Source organism: Nematolebias whitei, chromosome 2, assembly GCF_014905685.2.
Source record: "Nematolebias whitei isolate Nwh7 chromosome 2, NemWhi1, whole genome shotgun sequence".
Taxonomy (NCBI): Eukaryota; Metazoa; Chordata; class Actinopteri; order Cyprinodontiformes; family Rivulidae; genus Nematolebias; species Nematolebias whitei.
In genome coordinates, this window is record NC_056499.1 from 55,536,940 (window position 1) to 55,550,853 (window position 13,914).

Consider the following 13,914-nt stretch of genomic DNA (forward strand, 5'->3'; position numbering starts at 1 on the left):
TGGACACAAACATCTGGACACAAACACCTTGACACAAACACCTGGACACACACACCTGGACACAAACACCTTGACACAAACACCTTGACACAAACACCTTGACACAGACATCTAGACACAAACACCTGGACTCAAACATTTAGACACAAACACCTGGACACAAATAGCTGGACACAGACACATGGACACAGATACCTGGACAGAAGCCCACACCTGAATGATTAACACAGTTTTTGGCTTCAGGTGGACAACCAGCTCCTGGGTGCCATGTTCCCCATCATCTTCCATCCAGTCCCTCCTCCAAAGTCCATTGCTCTAGACTCAGGTAGAGTATTTAATCCCCCGCCTTATACTCATTGATGTGATGATCCTAATTTTAGTAACTGTGTTCTGCCTCTTCAGAACCAAAGCCCTTCATCGACATGTCCATCATCACAAGGTTCAACCAGCACAGCAACGTCACACAGATCAAGTGAGTACCACCACAGCCAGTTTACTGACAGTACACCTTGTTTTGGAACCTCGTGTATAAACGCACAAAAAGGTTGCATGTGTGCCATGTTCCTCGCTCATGTCGGGATGTATCAAAATGAACGTTGCTCGAAAGTGTGCATAAACTCATGCACATTTTTGACCTGCTGTAAGAATGTGTGTACTTTTTTCAGTCCACAGTATGAGACTGCAAAGTACTGACACTCCTCTAAATACACCAAAATATGACTCTATTTGGTTTTCTGAACTTGGATATTCAAACATCATGTTTTTTTCATGAGTTTGGACATTTGTGGTTTAAATCCAATCTAGGAAACTGATCATGTAACCTCAAACAACAGAACACCTAACATGCCTCAAAAATTATCCAAACTACCTCACCTCACTGCAAAATGTAACGTTTCTTATATTTTTGTCACATTTAGATGTAAACACACGTCAGTGAGTGCACGCATGCGAGGCGCACAGACAGAGGAGGAACATAAAGTGTGTATGAACTGTGTAAGGGGCATTTCATCCTCACTGACAAGAAAAAGATGTCAGATCAGTAAATTAATTCAAAACAACTCTGACTCCTCGGGTTGGCAAGATGTACGCCCTTACATACATGACCGTAGATAGCTGCATAAAGTTCTACAAAACTGTGGGACAGTGACAGCTGTGGTGCTGCAGGATGACATCACTAATAGAAGAGTTGGGAGGCAGCAGGTTACAGGGATCACACAGACCAAATACTGATCAGGTATTTCTCAGTTGTCCCTGAGCCGTGCCAGCTGGATGGGATGACTTCATCCACACGATGCCCATATGATATAAAATTTCTACACATCGTGGAAATTGATAATTCTCAGTGACGCGTTTTGTCATATAAGCTATTTCAAGAATAAGATTTTAAGTTCTACTAAGCTCCTGAGTTCCTCTGTGTCTACATAAATTATTTATTAAACATGTAAAGTTAAAAATGCCTTAGAAAGGCTCCACCGGCAGATCTGCACCCCCTGATTTACTTCATTCAACAGCAGCACATACCTTTTTACATGTGTTACATGTTTTTACACCCCACTACTTATTTAGGAGCATCTCTGATTCACATTCAGTTAAATTCTTCATTTGGCTGCATCTAGACATACATTTTTAACATACAGAGATGAGAATCCCATATGTAAAACATATTTAATGGAGACGTGTCGAGGGAGGAGTCAGGTACTTCCTGTGCACTCAGTTCCACGTTGACTGGAATGTACAGTACCAAGGAGTATGCTTGGATTCTTTTGTTTGTTTCTCCTTCCTGTCCTCTCTTACCCAGCTGGTCAAGCAGATGGCCGCTCGTCCTGAGCCTGGTTCTGCTGGAGGTTTCTTCCTGTTGAAAGGGAGTTTTTCCTTTCCACTGTCATCTTTGTGCTTGCTCAGGATGGGAGACTGTGACAAAGTGAAGATTCAACAAGTCTGCTGCTTCTTTAGATAACTTTTATTAATTGACTTTTGTGTGTGTGAATGTTTCTGTTTAGTGCCCTGAGACAACTTCTGTTATGATTTGGTGCTATATAAATGAGCTGAATTTAATTTAATTTAATTCATACACACGGTTTCAAACATCTGGATTTATTTGTGCATATGATGTTTTCTTGATTGACGCGTGCACCATGTTTTATTAGGAAATCCACGCAAGTGTTTGTACACGAGGCCCCTGGTCTGACAAGTCCACAGGACCAGATCATAGACAGTTAATTCAGTAGCCCACCTCAGAGACGGAGCAGAGCTTTACTGACAGTAACTAATGATGTGATTCAGGTGAATCTTTTAACTCGCATGTTCTTCAGGTACTTCATGGCTCTGGTTCAGGAGATGGCAGTGAAAATTGATCAGGGTTTCCTGGAAGCTGTCTTGGCTCTGTTTACGTCAGATTCTGACCCTGAAAATGAAGGACAGAAGGTAAAACCAGTTCAGACGGTGATACTTCCCCTGCAACATATGAGCCTCGCACAGAGTAATAAATCTGTTTTTCAGTCGGGGCTGATCGAGGGAGACCTGCAGCGTCTGCAAGCAGAGCCCACAGAGATGTCGCTGTCCAACACGTCAGGATTTAGCTTCTTTGAATTTTTCCACATCTCACCCATCAAGGTAACAGTCATCTTTACTAACCTCAGTTCGATGAGATATTTGATTAGTTAGCATCAATTGTTTTATAGATTTCGAGAACACGTTATTAGATGTTCCAGAGGTTCAGTATGCCCCCAGCTGTCGTGGGTAGACTCTGATGTTCACTAAAAGTTTCTGAGGACAGAAGCCAGATCCAAGAAGAATCAAACATGTAGTGATGGGGTTCAATTATGAAAATGAATATTTGGGTTATTATTAATTTAACTGTTTATCCTAATTCACAATTTTAAACACTCTGGGGCACCACCTTCTCTTTGAAGAAAGTTATGTTTATGACATAAGTAATCAATTTCAATGAAATAACTCTAGAAAACATGAGCTCTTCCATTGGAGTAATATTAGGTTCTATTATTTAGAACACACACACTGATTTGAGTCATCAATATTTATTTAACTATATTTGCATAGATGTATATGATAATACAGTGATATTATTTAGATAATGGGCCTTATAATATTGAAAAGAAAATGTAAAATTATGGGAAATGATTTGAACTTTGAGGCAAACTAAGACCTGGGTCTGTTGTATGTTAAAAGGGGAAGATTATAACTAACCTAGCAAAATAAATGAATTTAACGGGGTTTACACAATAAAAATAAATTATAAAAGAAAATTAAAAATACTTCTAAGAGGAACTTGTCTTGGGTTGGAACAGTGAACTGCTTTTGATCCTGAAAGCACTCCGAAACCACCAGTGAGTAATGAAACTTCTGTCCTGCCCAGGTCATAGATCAGTCAGCCTCTAACGTCGGTACCAGCTGGGTTGTCAGATGATGCCGTAACAACGGGAAGTTCAAAGTCGTGCCAGGGTCACTTTCCATAGAGTCTCCCTCTGTCCAGGCTACCCTTCTAGTAAGATGAATCCTGGTTTTGAGACTCACTGGAAGAAAGGCAAACCCATGTTGCTTGTTGGGTTGAGCCCAACCAGGCCCCATGGGTAGAGACCCGGTCACCAGACACTCGCCGACGAGCCCCTCCCCCAGGTTTGGCTCCAGGGTGGGGCTGTGGTAACCCAACTGGACACAGACACTTAGACACAAACACCTGTGTCTGGGCAATGGACACTGAGCTCATTGCTATTTTCTGTCAGTACGAGTGTTTAGAATCGTTCTTTGTGTGGCCTGTCACTTTGGACCAGTCTGCTGTGAGACCCTACCAGGGGTGATTACAGTAGCCACCAACAGCAGAGCTCCTAGGATCGTTCAGGTGGACAAACTCAAGATTCAAGGAGGAGTGATTTATGAACCGTTTGAGGAAAAACTGGTCTGTGCAGAACTGGTTCTGGACCTACCTGGAACAGCAACACGTTGGTCATTTAAGGTACAAAGATTTGGCAAGTCAGAGATGTCAGAATAATATTTGTGTTAATAGTAGCATAGTGTGCCATTTTTGAGTTAAATATTGTTTCACATTAGAATATTATGACTTTTATTGCAAGGAAATAAATCTCGAAATGTAATTTCTTTGAATTACATTTTTGGGTTCTGTTTATTGCATTTATAATTCAATACAGCAAAATAAACCAATTTAAAAGGTAACAGTTCATTGTAATACTTGGTTTATTACATACCCTCCCCTGGCGCAGCAACTTAGGAGATGCAAAGGTACCAAAGGTCTGCGTCGCTCACCTGGCGGCCGTGCTGGGACCCCCACCCCCCTCCTACTCCACATGCATATGTATTATGTCTATTTAAGTTGCTTTGCTGTGGTAGATTTTTTTGATGCCTTAAACCGTTCCCTGTCAAGGACACGGTGTGAGAGATTTTTTTTTATACCTCCTCATGTTTTCTTCCCCTTTTTCTATCTAAAAGCAATAAGGGCAGCGCTTCTTAAAAGCTGCAGCCCCTGTACATTTCCATCCATGTTTCGGACAGCTGTACGGAACGTAATTTCACTGTACTTAACTGTGTAGTGACAATAAAGTTGATTCCGATTCTGATAATGACTTTAATGGCTGGACGTCTGGCCCCTGAGCTGCTGGCTGTCAGTAACTGGGGCCCCCTTAGCAGTTTAGTTGAATAGCCTTGTCATAGATTGTTCTGTTACTAAGAATAATTGTATTGCTTTTTTTAAGTTAGTTTCTCAAAGAAGAATTTGTAACTTTTATTGTTACAAATAAGGCTTCTTGCTTTTTTTTTCCTGTCAAACTATGCAGCTAAATTAAAGTGGAGGAGTTGCTTAGGGGTTAGAGAAGGCGAGACTGTGATCGGAAGTTTGCACCGAAAACGTTAAATTGTGCGTGGGAAAGGTGAAGCACTCACACCTGCCTCCACCCTCATTTGCCCCACTCTGGGCCCTGAGCAAGGCCCTTAACCCCCAACATCTGCTCCACTGGGTGCCCTAGATGGAAGCTCTCTGCTCCACACAGAGGGCTGTGGTAGCTCGGTGGTCAGTGGTTGTGTAAGGAAGGACATCTGGTGTAAAAATAATTCCCAAGTTTTCTTGCACTGCTGCCACCTGTCTGTACAAGCTGCTCAGCAGCAGCAGGTGTCCAGATAAAGCAGAATTAAAAACAGCTCAGGCGCATAATGGAGTGTTGTTTCTCACAGCTCAGAAATTGACAATCTAAAATAAATCTCATCTTTCCAGTTCATTGGGACCAGGAAGTGATAAGAGAGACCTTGCGTTTCCTCTCCATCTGAGACTCTAGAAATTACATTTAAAACAGAATTTCCTGAGCTTCTGCTAGAGGGGACGAGATCTGTTCATAAATGACAGAAAAAACGTCACAGAGTTCCTCCACACCGGGGTTTGAGCTGAACTGCAGCGTGAATCCTGGATGAAAACGGTCCGCCCATCCGTCTGGAAAGCGCGCGTTCATTGCCACCCGTTTATAAGCTGTAAAGCGGGCACGCATTTATGCTGTGTAAACGTTTGTTACGTACTGTAACCCCAGATTCTATGAGTATAGGCGTAGCCCTTTAAGGCTGTCGCTGATGGGTTTATCCCATTATGCGCAAGCATCATACTGAAAAAAATTAGTCCACGCCCACCTGCTGTGTGGGCCCCACCCGATCCGTATAAGTTACATTAAGAGCGGGTAATCGGCTCCCAAATAGCTTATTTTTTCTTCAGCTATTCAGGAGCCAGTGAGGCCCGACGCTTAAAGGGTTACGCCTATACTCATAGAATCTGGGGTTACAGTACGTAACCAACGTTCTATTTCGTATAGGCTTCGCCCTTTAAGGCTGTCGCTGATGGGTTAAGGGCGAAGCGGATGTGGTCCTCGCCTCACTGGGTCCATTCGAACACAGTAAGAAGCGGAAGCTTGCCCAAAAAACGTCTTGTCACTCAGCTCCCCATGTGCATAACTACGCATCGCGTAATTATGTGTACCATGCACAGACGCATGTTGTGTAACTATGCGTTCTGACAAAACATGAACGCCCCGGAAAACTTTCAACGGGGAGAGGATGTTGAAAAGAAGGGGGGGGGGGGGGCATGAACCAACTGGTTCATGGCTGAATAGTATAAACAGATTAATATCAATGAACTGATTATTGATCAAATGAACTGATTGGTAACAATAGTCATGAACTGATTAGTGACAATAGAACCAAAATAACAGACACAACTTGTGACTGATAACAACATCTCACACTGTAATGCATGCAGACAGATGTGAGCTTAAACAGAGTTCCATGAAAAACAACAATATTCATTCTGTTAGAGCACTAAGGACAGAATGTGTCATGGAACGAGCCGTCACATCACGTAGGTAAAAGCGAATAAATGAGCAGGGTGTTGACCATGCAGCCGCAGTGCAAATGTCCTGCATTGACATACCATTATGCAAGGCAGTCGAAGATGCGATACCCCTGGTCGCGTGTGCTTTGAGGTTGACAGGAGGCTCTAAATCTGATGCACTGTAGGCTTCAGAAATGGCCTCACACAGCCAGTGTGACAAGCGCTGGGTGGATAACGGGCGACCTGCAGATGCATCTCTATAATGCACAAACAGGTGTTGAGTTTGACGCATTACAGCTGTGCGCGCTATGTAACACGTCAACGCCCGCACCGGACAGAGAAGATGGAAAGATGCTTCTTCATCTGATTTGTGGGGGGGAGGGAAGAATCCCTCCAACGATATCACTCTTGATTTAAAAGAGCTCGTGATGTTTTTAGGCATAAAAGCTGGGTTTGGTCTTAAATCAGCTGAACTACCGTCAGCCTGGATTCTGAGACATGACGGAGCGGCAGAGAGGGCAGATAAATCACTCACCCTCTTAGCGGATGTTAAAGCCAGCAGCAGGGCTGTTTTAAGAGACAAGAATTTAAGTGAAACCTGATCCAAAGGCTCAAATGGAGCTTTGATCAGGGCTCGCAGGACCAGCGTTAAATCCCACTGTGGAACAAGTGGGCGTGAAACAGGCCTACGTCTTTGTACACCTTTTAGAGACCGCTTCATCAGCGGGTGATTAAAAGCTGTTCTGTCTTCGAACCCTTCGTGGCAGGAAGAGATGGCTGCAGCGTACGTTTTAATCGTGCTGAATGCCAACTTCCTATCCATCAGCTGTTGTAGAAAAGACAGCACGCCGCCTAATGGGCATGAGGTGGCCTCTAAACCTTTCTCTGTACACCAGCGCTGAAAAGCCGTCCACTTTGATGTGTACAGAGCTGTGGTAGATGCAGCACGTGAATCTTGGTTTGTGCGCTCTACCTCCTGTGGGAGACCCATCCTCTCTAAGCGGGACCGCTCAGTGGCCAGACCCACAGGTGCTAGCCTATTTCTGGGTAACTCCTGATCGCTCCTCCTGCTTGAAGGAGAGCATCCTCCCTCCATGGCAGTTTCCACGGATGACCCGACAACAGACGTTGCAGGACTGGGAACCATGGTGCGTTCACGCGCTCGGCAGCCACCAGGAGAGCTGTCAATCCCTCCTCCTGAACTCGGTTCAGGAACCGTAAAATCAGAGGAGGTGGGGGAAACGCGTACAGAAGCGTTTTGGGCCACGGGCTGTGAGCAAATGCATCCACCCCCAGCGGTGGATCGTCTCGCGGGCTCAGGGAAAACCATAGTTGACACTGAGCGTTCTCTCGTGTCGCAAACAGGTCCACAGCTGCTTTGCCAAACTTCTGCCATGTCTGAACCATCAGGTCTGGATGGAGGGTCCAGTCCGCGTGACGTGGACCGCCCCTGGACATCACATCTGCCCCTCTGTTCAGAACACCGGGTATGTAAACTGCTCTGATGGAGAGCAGGTTTTGGTGAGCCCAACACAGTAGCTTTCGCGCAATGTGTAACATCTGGGCTGAACGCACCGCCCCCTGGCGGTAACCAGGGTGTTTCCCCAGTGTCGGAGGTCTGCTCTCACGGAGGGAGGGACAGTGATCATCCGTCTTTTTTGTTTTACTGGATCCACACGCAGACGCGCAAGCCACCTCTGGAGGCGTCTCATGTGTAACAAACCCAGCGGAACCACTGTGTGAGCTGATGACATCATTCCCAACAGCTTCATGACGGAGACAGCTGTTATCACTTTGCCAGGTCTTACGTGGCGGAGTTGACTTTTTAAAGTGTCGATTCTCGTTTGTGATAAGCGAGCCTTCATGGTAGTTGAATTTAATTCCACTCCCAGATAAACAATTGTCTGGGCCGGGAAAATCTAGCTTTTCTTCCAATTCATGGCGAAGCCCAGATTTAACAGGTGTGATGCCAGCACCTGAGCCTGCATCAGCGCCTCCTGTCTGGAGTGTGACAGGAGCAGCAGGTCGTCCAGGTAAAACAAAATTTTCATCCCTGCTCTGTGCAGTGGGTGCAGGGCTGTCTCCACACACTTTGAGAACGTACGAGGCGCGAGGGAATACCCGAAAGGCAGCCTGTTGTACTGATACTTCATCCCCTGAAAGGCGAAACGCAGAAATTTCCTGTGTTTTGGGATGATCGGTATGTGAAAATAAGCATCTTTTAGATCGATGGAAACAAACCAGTCGTTTCTCTGGATGTTGTCCAACAGCTGTCTGGTTGTCAGCATGTGAAACGGTCTGTCCATGATCGCTTTGTTGAAAGCTGACAGATCCAGAATCGGTCTCATCCTTCCGGTCCGTTTGGGGACCAGGAAGTAGAGTGAGTAAAACCCTGTGTTTTCCTCTCCGTTGGGAACTCTGGAGATTAAGCCTTTTATCAGAAGCTCCTGAACTTCTGCATTTAAGGCTGAGATTTGGTCTGGTGATGACAGGACCGTCTCCATAACTCCTCCGAATGGAGGGGGTCGGGTTGCAAATTGCAGCGTGTAACCCTTGCATAACACTCTGTCCATCCATCTGTCCGGCGAGCATGTTTTTAGCCACTCTGCGTAACGTTCATGGAGTGGACGTGCGTTTAAGTGATGCGCCGTGTTTTGAACGGATGTCATCCAATCCGCCACCTCGACCGCCGTCATGCGTCGCGGAAATGATTTCCTCGTGACCCAAGGCGAGGCTTCCTCGAAAGGGCTGTTCTGCACGCGCCCGTGCGCTGCGTCTGGATCGCGGACCAACCTTCATGTCTGGGTGGGCCGTGTGTGCTGAGGCGAAGCGTGTGCCAGCTGATGACGTCGTGGGGCTGCACGTTTAACGTCGCTGTGCGAACGTTGAGAGGCGGAGGGCGTGACGTCATCAACGCCGTGCTGTCGGAGTGAAGGTTGCGAGGTTTTTTGAAGTGCACCAAAATCAGTATGATCGATCAATATCCACCGCTTGAACAAGAAGCCATGAAAAGTGGCCAATAGCCTCCACATCACCCCCTATAATATTTTAAAACCTCAGCCCCAAGCCATTTTTTGACCGATAATTCTGAAACTCAGTGAACATCTGTATCTTCTCAGGACCTATGAAAAAGCCTCTTGGAGCCCTGGTCCAAAACCAACAGGAAGTTGGCCATTTTGAGTCAAAGGGTCATTTTGGGGCGTTTCTAATTGCAAATTTTAACGAACTCCTCCTTGAAATTTTAAAGGATTGCAACAAAGTCCATGCTCAATAATCCAGGTATAAAAGCCAACATTTTTTAGTCAGGTCATCTGGACAGTTTCTTTTTTTTTTTGTGCTGAAACGTTTCGCCTTCGGTCCGGAAGGCTGCATCTGTCAACGAAACACACAACAAAACTGATTTTTCCCCCAACAGCTTACTAAAGTGGAACAAACCAGTTCTGCTTGTGATAAGATGGTCTCTTTGGTACGCCCCCTCCTCCATTGCCTTCAAACTTGGATTGCCTTCAAACTTGGTTGATATGCCCTTAAGACATTGGAAAGTAAAAGTTATCTAAAGCTTCCGTTTTCGTATACGTTAAAGGGGCGTGGCCAGTCCTCAAAGTTTCGCTTCACAACATAAATTTCAAAACACTAACTTTCACATTGAAAGACCGAAATGCACGAAACTTGGCATGACTCATCCCTGTTGGATGCCCGACGATCCACTGTGGTCATATTTTGACGTCATCAAAGCCCCACCCCCTCGGAACAGGAAGTCACTTTTTTAACTTGGAATGCTCCCTCTTTGACACCATTGACCTAATCAGGATGATCCTGTGTTAGAAGACAGATAATATGGTCTGACTTGATTTAAAGCGCAAACCGTTTTTGCTTGAGGATGTGGGCGTGGCAAATTAAGAAGTGACACCGTTGCAATACGTTTGGCTCTAAATTGCACAGATTTCAGCCAAGGTGCACCAAAATCACTATGATCGATCATTACCCGCCCCTTGAACAGGTATCCATGATAAGTGGCCAATAGCCTCCACAGCACCACCTAAATTATTCCTACAGTTATAGCTCAGTGATACAACATCCGATCTGCACCAGATTTATTGTGCATCATCAGTGAGGACTTTTAGACACATTGATATTGTTGTTTAACATTTGACTCAAGTGCGCTCCCTAGATTATTCAAACTGTTATATCTCAATGATATGTTATCCGATCTGCACGAGATTTTTTTGTGCGTGATCAATGAGCACTTCTATATACATTTCAATTCAATTCAATTCAAAAATACTTTATTAATCCCAGAGGGAAATTATATGTTGGGTAACTCATCATCCTGGTTTCATTAATGAGTTGTTCTAGATGCTGATGGCTGTGGGCAGGAAGGATCTCTTGTAGCGGTCTGTCCTACAACGGATTTGAAGAAGCCTCTGACTGAAGACACTTTGTTGTTGTATGACAGTCTGATGAAGAGGATGCTGAGGGTTGTCTATAATGTTCTTCATTTTATGAAGAACATCATTTGTGTTGTTATTTAACATTTGACTTGAGTGTGCCCCCTAGATTATTCCAACAGTTATATCTCAGTGAAATATCATCCAATGTGTACCAGATTTTATGTACGTGATAAAGTGAGCACTTATAGACACATTGATATTGTTCTTTAACATTTGACTCAAGTGTGACCCCAGATTATTCCAATAGTTATATCTCAGTGATACATCATCCAATCTGAACCAGAATTTTTGTGCATAATTAGTGACCACGTCTAGACACATTGATGTTGTGGTTTAACATATGACTCAAGCGCGCTCCCTAGATTATTCCAAGAGTTATATCTCAGTGAAATATCATCCGATCTAGGCCAGATTTTTAGTAAGTAATTACTGAGCACCCTTACAAACACTGGTATTGTTGTTTAACATTTGACTCAAGTGCGCCCCCTATATTATTCCAACAGTTATATCTTAGTGATACAGCATCTGATCTAAACCTGAGTTTGGGTGCTTCATCAGTGACACATTGATATTGTTGATTCATGACATCACTTAAGCCCCACCTAGTCAGAGAAAAAACTGTTGATTATTGGATGACACTTCCGGCTTCGCACTGTGTAAGATATTAGACTGAAACTTTGTTCGCTAACTGTTGATTACCACACATGACATGTTGAAAAGCATAAAGGAAGTGCTTGTCAAACATTCACAACAAAACAGGAAGTCACCATAACTCCTGTCTGGAAGGTCAGATTTTGCCTATACTTGTAAAACCTGCAGCTGGACAAGTAATGACATGGACAGAAGGCAATGTCAAACTTTCGGGAAATGCAGCCCGTTGTGAACGCGTGAGGGATTGGCACGAGAGCGTTCGCGATGGCGACTGGGTGGACTAGCTGGAACTCCCACGGTCGCCATAAGGCCGGAGCGGCGCTTTGCTGCGAGGGCCTCCAATGCTGCTTGCAGTTTTAATTTTTTTTTTTGTATTTTCTGTTGGTCTTTTTTTGATGCAGCAGTTCTGATCTACATCCTGTCTTTTCTATTCCAGCTTCACCTCAGTTTGTCTCTGGGTTCCAGCAATGACAGCTCTTCTCAGGAGTCGGCTGCTCTTCAGCCTCTGAAGCTGCTGTTAAAAAGTATTGGTGCCACGCTGACCAATGTGGATGACATCATCTTCAAGTGAGACAGTCTGAGGCTCTGGTGGCTGCATGTAGATTCCAGACTTGAGTTAGACTTTTGTCTTTGGCTTCTGTCTCTGTCAGGCTGGCCTTCTTCGAGATGAAGTATCAGTTTTACAGCAGAGAAAAGCTGATGCGGACGGTGGGCCAACATTACAGTGAACAGGTAACATCCTCCTTCATTCACAGGTTTGATCCACGTTAAAGGCTGAATTCAGTTTACTGCTCAGTAGGGCTGTGACATTAATGTTAATAAGGACACAATGTTATGCAGAGGTGTACTTATAATAATTTTATATACAAATTATACTATTTACAGTCGCCACGGAGAGTAGGGGGGTGCGAAATGTTTATGTCTTCCTAAGGGGGTTGTAACAGAAAATAACTGAGAAGCACTGCTTTACAGTGACCACAGCCAGTCCAGAAGTAATCAGAACAAGAGAAACTCACCACACCTGGTTTTGATAATCCAGTCGAATTAATAAAATCCCCCCAAAACAGACATTTTAATTAAAAAAATATATATATTTACAGTTCATTAAAACCTTCAGCTGCAAAAAGTGAAACAAACAAAGAAAAGCTGTGTCTTAAAAATGTTTCCAAGAATTGCAGGTTATTTGTTAAAGCCATAAAATTGTCAAAATACACAATTTTTCTGTTGTTATTTTAAATTATTTTATTTTCCAACATTTTTTCATCATTAAATAACTCTTTCACATAACAGCTTAAGATAATGTAAGTCTAAATAACAATATGTCCTGAGCACGTGAGGATTAAAGGGGTCCAGACCCCCACCAGAGGTGGTCTGAGTAAAGACATTTTCAACGAGCACTGAGGCAGCTCACATCTGTATTTAGGACCATCTAAAAGCTATCTGATACTTAAGGAAATATTTTATAGCTAAGTCAGAACAGGCCCACAGTGGTGGTGGGAGGGCGCCAGGCCGTCAGTCGGTCTTTAAGACTGTTTACTTTCCCTCCTCATGCTTTAGAAAATAAATCTCAGTTAAACTGAGAAGCATATAGAAAGTCCTTAGTTCTGGAACAAACCTGTTGTGTTCTGGCTGCAGTTCCTTAAGCAGATGTATGTTCTGGTTCTGGGTCTGGATGTTCTGGGGAACCCGTTTGGACTGATCCGAGGTCTGTCCGAGGGAGTGGAGGCCTTCTTCTATGAGCCGTTTCAGGTAACACTTGGCTTATACTGTACCAGACTTTGATCAGGACTGAACATCTGATCCTAATTGAAATCTGAATCAGAAACCTGTAGATGAAGTGAAAGTGTTTGTGCTCCTCAGGGAGCCGTTCAAGGTCCAGAGGAGTTCGCCGAAGGATTAGTAATTGGCGTTCGAAGCCTGTTGGGTCACACTGTAGGTAAGAAACTCAGAAACTGTTCAGTGTATGGTTGTCAGACGTAAAGCTGCTGTCAGGAGTTTCTTTCCACCCATGAACAGCTGAGGCTCAGTCGTCCTCCAACAAGAGAGCTGGATTTCCAATTCCACCAGTAGTCGCATGTTGAAGTGTCCCTGGGCAAGACACCGAACGTCTCATTCCTCCAGTGTGTCCCATCAGCGTATGGATCTGAAGTATTGATTAGATTACAAAATGATTTATTCAGATTATGTTTGTAGAGCTGTAGTAGAGTGCTGTATGAATGTGTGGAGATAAATGAGGGCACAGGTTGTGTTGTAAAGAGCTTTGAGTATCCTGGTTGAATAGAAAGGTGCTACATAACTACTGCTCATGATAAATAAATGTGAAACTTATCTTTGTCCTAAATGTCCCTCAGCCAATGTCACCTGGACATCAGGCTTTTTGTCTCCCAACAAGTTCCTGGTAGATTTCTGTCTGATATTTGACCACTCTTCTTCTTGTTGGTCTTCTTGTTCTTCTTCTTGGTCTTCTTCTAT

At 44.1% G+C, this 13,914-nt stretch overlaps 1 protein-coding gene across 1 annotated transcript in view; it reads left to right on the forward strand.

The window, feature by feature from the left end:
- Window positions 1–13,914, forward strand: part of vps13c (vacuolar protein sorting 13 homolog C) — a 289,282-nt gene that overhangs the window by 230,089 nt on the left and 45,279 nt on the right. The window contains exons 68-75 of the mRNA XM_037694953.1: window positions 244–325; window positions 403–472; window positions 2,313–2,424; window positions 2,500–2,613; window positions 11,879–12,009; window positions 12,093–12,174; window positions 13,078–13,191; window positions 13,303–13,378. Of these exons, the coding sequence (XP_037550881.1) occupies window positions 244–325; window positions 403–472; window positions 2,313–2,424; window positions 2,500–2,613; window positions 11,879–12,009; window positions 12,093–12,174; window positions 13,078–13,191; window positions 13,303–13,378 (781 nt within the window). The remainder of the gene's footprint in view (window positions 1–243; window positions 326–402; window positions 473–2,312; window positions 2,425–2,499; window positions 2,614–11,878; window positions 12,010–12,092; window positions 12,175–13,077; window positions 13,192–13,302; window positions 13,379–13,914) is intronic.